The sequence below is a fragment of the Nanorana parkeri genome, unplaced genomic scaffold, assembly GCF_000935625.1.
Source record: "Nanorana parkeri isolate BGI_ZX_2015 unplaced genomic scaffold, ASM93562v1 scaffold749, whole genome shotgun sequence".
NCBI classification, from domain to species: Eukaryota; Metazoa; Chordata; class Amphibia; order Anura; family Dicroglossidae; genus Nanorana; species Nanorana parkeri.
Window position 1 is genome coordinate 265,080 of NW_017307017.1, and position 12,229 is coordinate 277,308.

General features: G+C 44.5%; 1 protein-coding gene across 1 annotated transcript in view; it reads right to left on the reverse strand.

Annotated features, from left to right (window-relative positions):
- The window catches only part of CPT1B (carnitine palmitoyltransferase 1B), a 45,663-nt gene extending 34,248 nt beyond the window's left edge, over window positions 1–11,415 (reverse strand). Inside the window, exons 1-2 of the mRNA XM_018564414.1 lie at window positions 11,301–11,415; window positions 4,065–4,213 (exon numbers count right to left, since the gene is read on the reverse strand). Coding sequence (XP_018419916.1) covers window positions 4,065–4,205 — 141 coding nt within the window. The 5' untranslated portion in view covers window positions 4,206–4,213; window positions 11,301–11,415. The remainder of the gene's footprint in view (window positions 1–4,064; window positions 4,214–11,300) is intronic.
- Between the last annotated feature and the right edge of the window lie 814 nt (window positions 11,416–12,229).

Genomic DNA, 12,229 nt, shown 5'->3' on the forward strand with positions numbered 1-12,229 from the left:
GCTCATACCAAGTTTTAATGTGAGAGAGCCTGAAGGCAAACAGCTTCTGCAGTGCTCTCTTTAGATAACCATAATGCTTAGGGAATCCTAAGTTATGGATGCACCCTGTAGTTATTGTTTGTACAACAATGTTTTTATATGGGTATGAGAACCCTAGCTTTGCACTGGATATACACAGTTATACACAACCTGCGGGCTGAATTTAAAAGGATAGAACAGATTCCTCCATCCACACTTGGATGAACGATTCTCCCACTGTTTGTACTGTATTCTGACAGCGTTCGCTGACTGCTGCCAAAATACCCAGACGGAGCTTGCATCCATCCAACTGCAAGTTCCATTCGACTGAAGAGTTTCCGACCTGCTCCTTCAATCAGTTGATTGAGGTTAGGCTATAATGCAGGTTAACTATTTCCAGTCACACCTACTGTGAAGCCCTTACTCTATCTCACATTGATAGGTGAATTTATACAAGCACAGAATCAAACACGGGAACTTAGAACTACCTGCAGATTAGGTAACCTGGCAGCTGCAAGTGTGTAGGTTAAAATAAACTGACATACATGCTGTTTTAATGTTTCTTTGATAGTATTTGTAGTTCACTTGCCACACAGAGTTATTCCTTCAGCCTCATTGACATGGATGAGCAGAGCCATAGAGTCTGCGTATATCCATACCTGTATGGATGTACAAGTTTGGGTCGGCATTTCCCAGTGTGTAGCCACAGCCTATCATCAGGGCCGGATTTGCTCTCCCTGCCACCCCAAAGCCAGGTTCCACAATGCGCCACAAAAACGGAGAATGGCAACCGGGTGGCAGGGGCGGCAGGGTTAGTTCTAATTTCTTTGTTTCTTTATTTTTTCTTACTTTTTTTCTGGTGCATTTGGTGATGCTGATAGCAGGGAGGCGTATCTGTCAGAGGTTTTGAAATGTAGCCAGCATGCCCAGGTTGTGTAAAAGTTGTTATAGGTGTCTGTGCTGGAGTGATGGAGTGATGGAGTTCCTCCATCAACCTCAATCTATCTACTCGGGTTAACCATTGTGCAATGGTGGGCATCTGTGGAGCGCCAATATTTAGGTATGAGCGCTTTGGCAGTGTTCAGCAGGTATGGTACTAACGATTTCCGATATGATTTCGTCGACATTGGGGTATGGTGGAAGAGGCATTGCCACGGGTCCAGGGCTGTGGGTATACCAGTGATATCCTTGATAAGATTAGTAATCTCTTCCCAGTACCCACGTACCCGTGGACAATCCCACCATATATGAGCTAAACTGCCTATTGAGCCACAGGAGCGCCAGCAAAGTGAGGGGGTTGATGGGCAGATTGCATGTGTTGTGAGAGGAACCGTGTACCATCTGGCTAAAAGTTTATAATTAACTTCTTGCATATAACTATCGGACGAGGCAGATAAACACACATGTAACAGTTTAGAGCGTTGTGAGGGACTAAGAGGTCTCTGGAGATCCCTTTCCCATTTTTCGACATATGCTGGAGGCGAGGAATGATTCAAGTCCCCAATGATCTTATAGATGGTTGACAGAGTATGACTCGGTGGTTCGGGTGAGCCCAAAAGCGTTTCAAAGGGTAGGAAGCTCGGAGTGTCTCGTAAGGGGCCTGGTAGGGAGGCAATAAAATGCTGAATCTGACGATGCTTCCAAAAGTCCATAGCAAAAGATCCCCAGCGTGTCCGCAGGAATTGTATAGATAGGAGGGTAGTTCCATGGAGTACATCCTTGAGGCGTAGGCTTGCTGTGTCTGTCCATAGTAAAAAAAAGTTCGGTCAGATTTCCCTGGTGGAAAATAGTCCGATCCTGTTAGGGGTAACAAGAGCGAATTGTAGGGCCACCTGTGAACGTTGTGCAGTCGTTTACATGTGTGCAATGCTGCCACAGTAAGTGGGGAGGTTGTGGAAGACAAGGAGCGTTTAGACGGAGGGACCCAGATACAATCAGCCAATGTGGCTGCGCACAAGCTATTTTCCAAGGCAACCCATCCCTTATGCAAGGCATTGTAGGTCCAGTCTGCCAGCCTAACCAATTGAGCGGCCATGTGAGAGGATTTGAAATCAGGAAGACCCAGACCCACTTTGGTCTTGTGTCGACTGAGGACCAGGTGAGATATTCTGGGTTTTTTACGATGCCACACAAATTTAGATATTAAGGCTTTCAACGTGGAATAATAGACTGCAGGAAGAGTGATGGGAAGCATTTGAAAGTAGAATAGGATTTTGGGGAGAATCATCATTTTAATGGCATTAATTCTACCTATCCAAGATAGTGAGCGAATGGGGTAAGATTTAAGATCTAGTTTTACAGCGTTCAGTAAGGGGATGTAGTTACTATTATAAAGGGTAGATGTCTTCGGGGTAAGGAGTATGCCAAGGGAGTGCAAACAGTGTTTTTGCCATGTAAAAGGGAAATGCGGTGCTAGACTCTGCCTGTCTACCTCTGTCACCGTTATGCTCATAATCTCTGATTTTGTCAGATTGATTTTGAAGTTGGATAGTTCGCCGTATATGCGTAGTTCTGACAAAATATTAGGAATCGATGTTCTAGGGTTTCGCACATAAAAGAGGATGTCATCGGCATACGCCGCGGGTTTGTATTCCATGGTAGAGTGAGCGATACCCTGAATGTCTGGGTTTTTCCTGATCGTAGCTAAAAAGGGCTCTAGAGAGAGAATGAACAACAATGGCGACAGAGGGCAACCCTGGCGTGTGCCATTATGCAGTTGAAATGAGGGGAATAAGGTGCCGTTTACCCGGACTCTAGCCATAGGGGAGTTATATAAGGTTGAGAGCCACGCCAGCATCCGAGGACCAATCCCCAGCGTTTGTAGTGTGGCGAACATGAAGCTCCAGTCCACTCTATCAAATGCCTTTTCGGCGTCAGTAGATAGTAGTAGGACTGGAGACTTCTGAGCATTGGCCAGGTGAATCAAGGAGACAGATTTGAGGGCGCAATCCCTAGCTTCCCGCCCTGGGACAAACCCAACTTGATCTGGGTGTATCCAGTGGGGGAGAAGGGGATTGAGCCTGGTGGCCAGGATTTTTGCATATAATTTGGTGTCCACGTTTAACAAAGAGATGGGGCGGTAGCTCAAACAGCTGGATGGATCCTTACCAGGCTTCGCGAGGATTATGATATGGGCCAGTAGTGATTCTGGGCGCATGGGCGAGTCACCTGCAATCGAGTTTACATACTGACAAAAGTAGGGGGCGAGGAGATCTTGGAAATGTTTAAAGTATAAAAGTGGGAAACCGTCTGGTCCAGGGCTTTTGCCTAGGGGGGTTGATTTAATAGCTAATTTAAATTCCTCAGGTGTGATGGGCGTGTCTAAGGACTGTAATAATTGAGCGTCTAATGAGGGCAGACCCGCGTTATGTAGATAGGAGGCAATCTTAGATATGAGATCTGGTGGCGGGGGGGAGGACGGATCAGACCATACTTTGTAAAGATCCTGGTAATATTCTTGAAAGACCACAGCTATGTCGGCTGTGAGGTGGACCATGGATTCCAATTTGTTTTTAATTTTGGGCACATAGGTGGCAGTGCGTTTAGACCTCAATGCTCTCGCTAGGAGTTTGCCTGGTTTGTTACCCAGCTCATAAAATTGCTTACCTACTTTAGCGAAGGCTTGTCTAGTGTCCGATTCCAGGAGCTCTCGGAGGTGGTTCCTCCGTAAAAGGGAGTGTTTGGTACACCGTCATATCAAGAGTAGCTTTGTGAGATTGTTCCAAGGAGTGTATCTCAGACAATAATGAGCAAATCTGAGATAGACGGTCTTTTTTTCGTTTAGAGCCTGCTGCCATTAAGACACCTCTCACCACCGATGCATGCACGTCCATGAAAATGAGGCCTTGGAGTCTCTCGCCACAAATCTGGAGAAATCTGTGTAGTCACATACACTATGCACTGCATTGAAAACTGGCAAGCAGGGCCCTACTAACCCTCTTGTCTTGAGTTGTATTGTAACTGAATCCCTTTATTTTGTAAAGCACTGTGCACTCTGTTGGTGCTATATAAATCCTGTATAATAATATACAGGTGAGATCTCTCACCTTAAAAGTGATGAGGCGTTTCCTGCAGGCAATCAGTCCAGAAAGGTAGAGGTGTCGGAGAGCATCACGTCCAAGCTGTAGATCTATACCATCAGGGGTCACAGTAAACTGAAAGGCTACAGCCTGGTGAGCTTCTGCCATCTTGTGTCCTTCAGAAAAATAGAATAGCATGAGTTTTTACACACTTTGCAAATGCTGTGAACATTGTGCTTCTTAAATGTTATGATGGTCAGATACAACTGTCATACATACTAGTCCAGGGCAAAGATTTCCTATGTAACCAGAAAATATTAATCTACATCCTCCCTTTACTGCCACCATGAATGAGAAAATGTACGGTATAATCACCCTGGCACATTCTAGTTCACCACTGAAAGTGTTTATAGAACAGGTACATTTAAGAATGTCATCAGCTGACTTGGCAATGTAACGCAGAGCCATTGCTGGAGGAGAGTACATAAAGTTGTCCTGCCTGCAGAAAATGAAGGTAAACAGGGAAAAGCACAGTGATTAAGAAAGTCAGAGAAAACTCAAAAGTTTATATGGCTACAGAGCTCTTAGTTGTCTATTCAGCTTTTTTTACATTGATATTACCATATTTTGCATCTGTATGGTAACTAGATGCTGAGCCTCCACCTATTTAGAAGTATATCCTCTGCGTCCTTCATTTTAACTGGGACCCCTAGAATGTACCTACCACCAATACAACTTACTTCCTTTAAATCTTGAGTAAAGACAGTCCAATCGGTTGAATGTTTTTTCTGCAACTTTAATCTCAACTGGTGGGTCGTGACCCAAAAGTGGGTCGCGACCCCATGTTCAGTGGGTCGCCGCATGCCTTCCATTTTCCTAGGTGAGAGGCTCCTCTACCTCTCCCCAGTGCAGCACTCTCAGTTCTCGTGCCAAGCAGCCATTCAAAATATGCTGCCCGGCGCCGAGTGTTAGCTTGAGGTGGGATGGGATGGGGGTATGGCTGTGAGGGAGCTCCATCTATACATGCATGCATTTGCTTATGTGTCCTTTACAGGTGCCTGGACAGGAGTGATATCACATTTGGGCTCCTGCCACCTCTACAGGGCACAAAAGGGAGCTGTACAAGCAATGCACATGTCGATGGAGCTCCATCACAGCACACTGGACCACAGGCTGAGTATCCATTCCAGCTCTAGTAAGGTAGGGAGAGTGGGTGGACCTTAAAAAAAATAAAAACATTTTGGAGTACGTATGTGTGTGAGAATGTCTGAGTGTGTGAGATTGTGTCTGTGGTTGTGTATGTATGTCAGTGTTTTTGAGGGCCCATTCACACTGGTGCAGTGCGTTAATCGCATAGACAGTGCAATTAACCACTGTACCACGCAATTGCACCAACCATGCATTCTGGTGTGGGAGGTGTGTTGCGTTGCCATTAATTTGAATGTTACCCCAAACGCACCTCCCACCCACAGCGCGTACGCCCGCACCAGAACGCACGTTTCCCTAATGCCTTGCGTTCCATTGCAGTGTGACTTGGGTCGCGACTTAATGACCAAGGATAAATGTGGGTCCTGATGTCACACAGGTTGAGAACCACTGATCTAGTAGATGAAGAAATCATACTGTTCTTCTTAGCCTGCCTGCCCAGCATCATAAAGTAACAATATAAACAGTGGGTGGGCGAGCAGTAACAGTTTATGAGGACATGAAAGTCTGCATTCAGTAGGATGTGCCACCTTTACCTAGTAATTATCAAAGGAGTAATTGGCAAACTGGAGAAATCTAAAACAAGACTAGAAAACCTCTTTGCAAAACAATAATTATTGTTTCATAGTGCAGAATGAGATGTGTGCAGGCCAATAGCTGAATACATAAATATACACATGCTAGCAATGTGTACTGTTGGTGCTGCCCTTATGAAGCTGTGTGGATGAAGCTTGCCGTGTAGGAAATATACAGTAGGATACTGGGCCACCCAACTAGGCCCTAAAACCATAAATCCCAACTGTCCCTTACTTGGAGGGACCGTGTTGGAATGTACAACATTTTTCATCTACTAAATCTACCGAACGTCTACATTCATATATTGAATCTAACTAAGATTACGTGGGCCATCAAAGAAGCCAGCTATGTTTTAGAAGAGCTGGGGGTCATGGTATTTATCGCTGCAGGAGGTATGGCAAGTGAGGTGATAAAGAGGAATTCAATCTCCTGGAAAGGAGGTCACACATAGCACCCTGTGGTGTTGATGAGGGTTACAGTTGGGCAAAAAAGTATTTAGTCAGCCACCAATTGTGCAAGTTCTCCCACTTAAAAAGATGAGGAGAGGCCTGTAATTGGCATCATAGGTAGACCTCAACTATGAGAGACAAAATGAGAAAACAAATCCAGACAATCACATTGGCTGATTTGGAATGAATTTGCAAATTATGGTGGAAAATAAGTATTTGGTCAATATCAAAAGGTCATCTCAAACATTGGGAGACACCCTCAAGGAATCCTGCATTGCATCTAAAAGGTGGCTGTCTATCACCTAAGGATCAAAGGACAAGGTGTTGACCTAGGCCGAGGAATGACCTGCAGTACGAAGGTGTCCCCTGCTGGAGGACTTCATTGCATGCTGACAAATCTTAAGGGAGATGCGGATTGGACGAAAGACCTACAAGGGGCTTAAGGAATTCTGGGTAAAGGGGTGTCAATGTATGTGTATGAATGGGTCCTGTGTACTACAAAAGCCACTGCTCAGCCATATTGCGCTCGCAGACGCTGCTCCTTAATAATACCATAGCTTGTTTTATACAGATTGTTGCTGTAGTGTGTTAATAAAACAAACTTTTTGATTAACAAACTGCTTTTATTGATTGTTACTTCACCATGACGTTTAGTGTACTTAGAAGAACAACTGTCTGAAGGAATGTTGTGCTGACATATATTTTAATATAATAACATTATATCCCAATTACAGAATTGTATCACAAAAAAAAAAATGTAAACACAGATTTAAAACACATAAATGCCACTGAGTCAGGATTTAAAAATTGCCTCCCACTCTGCCCACTGCAATATGATTATAATATGAACTTATGATGACACGGTACATAATTTTTGTTTACGGATTCTGGCATACAGAAAATAACATTTGGCTTAAAACTGATTAACCAGGTCTAGCTAAATTACAAGCACCTTTAAAACTTTCTGCTCTGGTTAATGTTCACTGTGTACTTCTCTGCTTCACACACATTCCCTTGCAGCAGCAACACAACTTGTAAGTTTATTTCCATACAAGAGACTTGGATGCAGTCCAAGTATGTGAAAGGTTAGGGAGCAACAAGAGAGAAGGGCTCGGGATTTCAGGCGTAAAAAGAACAGGTGAAGGATAAAAGGGCAGATCTGACTGGCAGTTAAATTACGATTATATATAAGACCGCCATTAGAAATCTTGGGGCCCCAATGCAGCCTACATGGACTCTGGACTAAGTGACGCACTGGACTGGGGACTTGGTAACGCACTGGACTGGGGACTTGGTAACGCAACGGACTGGGGACTTGGTAACGCAACGGACTCGGGACTTGGTAACGGACGTACTGGACCCACCTAAGACCCCGCAGAGACCCCACCTGAGAGTGACCCTGCAGAGCCCACCATAGATCCTGCACAGCCCATCTGAGACTATCTATGGTGGGCTCTGCAGGGTCTCAGATGGGCTGGTCAGGGTCCTTTCCCCTGAACTTGCAGCTCCTTACCTGCCTCTGCTGGGCCCCGGCCTCCTCCACCGCCGCAGGACACACCCGACCGGCGCTGCTTGGTCCCACCCTCCTCCGCCGCCAGACCGGCACTACTGTGCCCTGGCCTCCTCCTCCGCCCGACCGGCGCAGCTTGGGTGTGGCCTCCTCTGCTGCTGGACCGGCACTGCTTGGGCCCAGCCCCCAGCCTACTCCACCTCCTCCCCTGTCAGTGCCCTCCCCCAGCCTTGGCCAGGTCAGTCAGTCCGCCCCTGGTAGGGGGCCCCAGGCCCCCCAGTAGGCCGATACCCGTGTAAGGGGCCTGGGCAGCCTGGGGCCCCCTACACGGGTATCGGCCGTACTCCACTGATGGTGGCCCTGAGAATATATAACGTGATATGGCCAGGAAGAGGAATTAGTTAATATCAATATAAAATACTGTACTTAACATACAAGAAAGTTATTGGGACTGTTACAATGTATACTATTAACATATACCTGCAGTTAATACTTTTATATCAGCATTGGGGGTTATAATACAGGCATGATTTTTGCTACTCATAAGTAGTCATGAGACAGTATACATAATGATATTACAATATATGTATACTACTAAATGTGTTCACTAGGTTGCATATTAGAAGGTTGGATACTAAACTTTGTTCCATAACTGAGCCTACATCAAAGCATCAGAACAACACTTCGCTATGTTATACCAGTAGGGGAGGGGACAACCTTCAACAGTTATTGTTGCACATGATTTCTTACTGGCTTGGCTCCCTTTGCTTACCATAGTACTGTGCTGCATTCACGTCATCCTGCCCTTGCTAGCATAATGCCATGGCTGGACAGGTCACACATCATATGCTCTTCAAGTGAACCTCTGTAATGGCCTTTTGGTAACCTCATTGGTCATCTGCAATAAGCCTGTATACCCTAATCCTAATCCTAATCCAATGAAACATATGCTTAAAGCGGAACTACAGCCTCTTATCCCTTACAGCCAAGGAAGGTGTGATCTTAGCCTCTATTTAGATTGTGGTTGCCATGGTGCTGCACATGTGATCAGCTTTGACACCAGCCATTTGAGGGCTTGAAGTTCAGTTGAGAGCTGAAAAAAGCACACTGACAACCTTAACAGTTGACATGCCTTTAAAGTAACTGTTTAGGGAGACCATTAAATTGGTGGGTAACGTTCCTATTTAAGGCCAACCTCCAGGTAAAAAAAATACTACCATTGCAGTGGGGTTATTCCACCACTGCATGTGTTATCTGCTTGTTTATGTCTAGGGGAATGGTGAAGAGGACTTTTACTTACCTGATCCCTGCTCCCTTGGTGGTCTGCCCTCATCGCTCTTCCCTCCCCTCCAAGCTCATGTACTTTATCTCAGTATACTCACACATTATGCAGGGCTATGAGCCTCCACTAGAAAATGCTATTTGACTGGTTGTTATGCTGACCCTCTGGCTTCTGAATGAATGACCCACAACTTTGAAGACCAAGAAAGACAGAATAACGTTAGAGGTCTTTATCTTCATACTTTTTCTGGGTCAGCGACACAAATTATTGAAGCTAGAAGGCCAGCCTGAAAGTCATGCAACTAGCAATTTCAGAATAGGAAATCAGCAATGGCTTCCTTGTTTGTCTCAGAAAAGTTTTCTTTAGGGCCAGTTCACACCAGCCACAGTGAATCATAGTCCTATTGGAGCCGGAATGCACTGGATCGCATTGCAGCCAGCTCACTTTGTGTTGGGGCGGGAGGGGGCGCCCCAACTCAATGGCACCGCAGCCACACCCTCCAGCCGCAGTGCGATGGGCCGTACGGGAACGTGGGGCAATTCAGTACCTATGTTCCGGTCAGAAAAATAGCGCTTGCCACATGTTCCCATGGGGCCGATTGGACTGCGGCCGGAGGGCGTGGCTGCGGTGCCATTGAGTTCAATGCACCGCCACATCCACCTCTCGCCCCAACACAAAGTGAGCTGGCCGCAATGCGATCCAGTGCATTCCGACCCCAATCGGGCCGGAACGCACTGTGGCTGGGGTGAACTAGCCCTTAGGGCATGTAGTTGGTAGTTAAATAGAACACTTTCATAGATATCTGTACATCAGACCAAAAAGAGAGACAGCTGAGGAAAGAAGGACAGAGGGATTTGGTTCAAAATGAGGGACAGCTGGAAGGTCTGCCTCCCTGTTGGGTATCCCCATGTTTTACATGTATTCTGCTCTTTAATTCCTGGCATTTTTAAAATGCAGCAAACTACCTGCCACCATCTGAATGAGGCCTTATGTTGACAGATTTAAAAAATCCTCTTTAGGTAAACTCTAAGTAGTACAAGGATTTTGGCAAAGCTCTGCATTTCTGACACACTTCCTATCCTCAGTGCTAGTGGGAGGGTCTTCCTGCTATGATTCTGTTATCCCATGGTTGTAATACGGAAAAAAAACTGCCAATCTTATGAACAGGAAATGGCATTTAAAAAGTGTAAAGAATGACCTTGTCTTGGTTACAAATACATTTGACGGTGTTGGCTGGCTGCAGCTTGAAACAGAAAAGTCATTTTAATGAAATTAAATTACAAAATAGCTGGTGTACCAGTTCTATATGTTATATCATTTTTAATGAAAGTGGGGTTTTCCTTTGAAAAAAAAGTATTTTTATAATCCCCTAAACAACGTGACCCCAACTGGGCAAGAAAGAGGCAATAGTGTGAGCTGGTTGGGCTCTATTACATTATCAGCTATTGTCGTTTTAACACTGATGGATCGGTAACAAAGCTCCACTGCTAAAAGTGAAACTGTATCCAAATCTATCTTTGTTGTGACTACCAGGAAATAGTTTAATCCTGCTCTTTTCTTTCCCAGGGGTGGAGAGTTCTCCCTATTTCCTATTCTGGAAGCAAAACAGGAAGTAAGATGAATTCTTCCTAAACGGAGGAGAATTCCCAGCTTTGATGGTATCCTCCATAAAAGATTCCCCCTCTATTCCTGTTCTAGTGGAAACTTTACCATTTTTCATTCTGTTTGGGGTTAACAGATGGGAAGATGAGGGAAAATCTCACCACAAAGGAAAGAGCGGGCAATAAAACCTGACAGATTTTAATCCTACTTGTCACACAAAACTAGAGGTGGCTGGAGTTCCATTTTAATTGCAGTGCAGAAAATTGACATCCCCAACCTGCAGATGCTGTCTGGCAGGGTGGCTGCATCACAAGACTGGCTGAAATCAGTTCTCATATTCAGCTGTAGATTGAGTTGTTTGCTTAGCCTTCAATATCTTAAAATATAAGTCTGTTCTTTATGGCCCCTGACCATTCATTTCATAAAGGTCAGCTGAAAGACAATGCTCAGGCCCCGTAAGAACTCCACAGTCACAAAACACACGTCATTTTCACAAGACACCAACATAAACAGCGATGTATAATGACTCCTTAACACTGCTTACATACATAAACTGCTGTTCATAGTAATGTTACTACAACGCATAAAGTGTTATTTAAACATAGCGGCGTACAATAAAAAAAAAAATAAACACCTACCTGTTTTTCAATCTTATGCTCCACAGATCTTTCAGCTCTACCCACAAGCATACAGACCCACAGCTGCTGCCTTCCGTCCTCTCTGTGTCCTTCAAGCACTGTGTGTGTGTGTGTATGAGTGTGTATATGTCATTTTCTCAGTTGCAGCCAAAACCCAGCCAGTGTAACCTGAGACACGACAACACAGAGCTGAGATGTTCCTGCGCAGATTAGCACTAAAAGGAAATTTCTAGGCAGCTACAGTGTAAAAAGCAGAGAGCGGAATTCATCAAAACTGGAGCAGACAGAATCTGAAGCAGTTGCCCATAGCAACCGATCAGTTTTTCTTTTAAGTTTGTTCAGTTAAGCTTTGAAAAGAAAACACAGGCAACTACTCGAGATTTTGTCTGCTCCATTTTTTGTGTATTCCCCTCAGATTGTTTATGGAATACATACCACAATGGCCTACGCACATTTCTAAGTTGTTTTATCTGACAACTTATAATACAGAAATAAAAGATTGAGCCATCAGAGGAAAAGAGACCACACCCCTAAATCCACAAATACAACATCGAAACATAGATTTGAAGTGGGCCTTTTAAGGAGTCGTACCAGAGGTGAAAAGAATACAATTATTTGATGTAAATAATGTCAGGTTTTTTGGAAGCAATAAATTCTATTATAACATATAAACAGATGTATATTAATGGCATATGCCATGACGCTATTTGCTGCTTGCTTAACCAGACATCATATCTTCCTGGACCAAACAAACATTGTGTTCATAATCAAATCAGTAGATTCCTTAGTCATCAATTTTCCCACAAGAATGAACTTAATATATTCTTTGATCGTGATTTTAGTCCTTAGGTCATGCATGAGTGTGTAGTGGGTCCAGCCTTCTACGTGTTTCATCAAAGCTTCTTTAGAAAGATAGGATATATAAAACC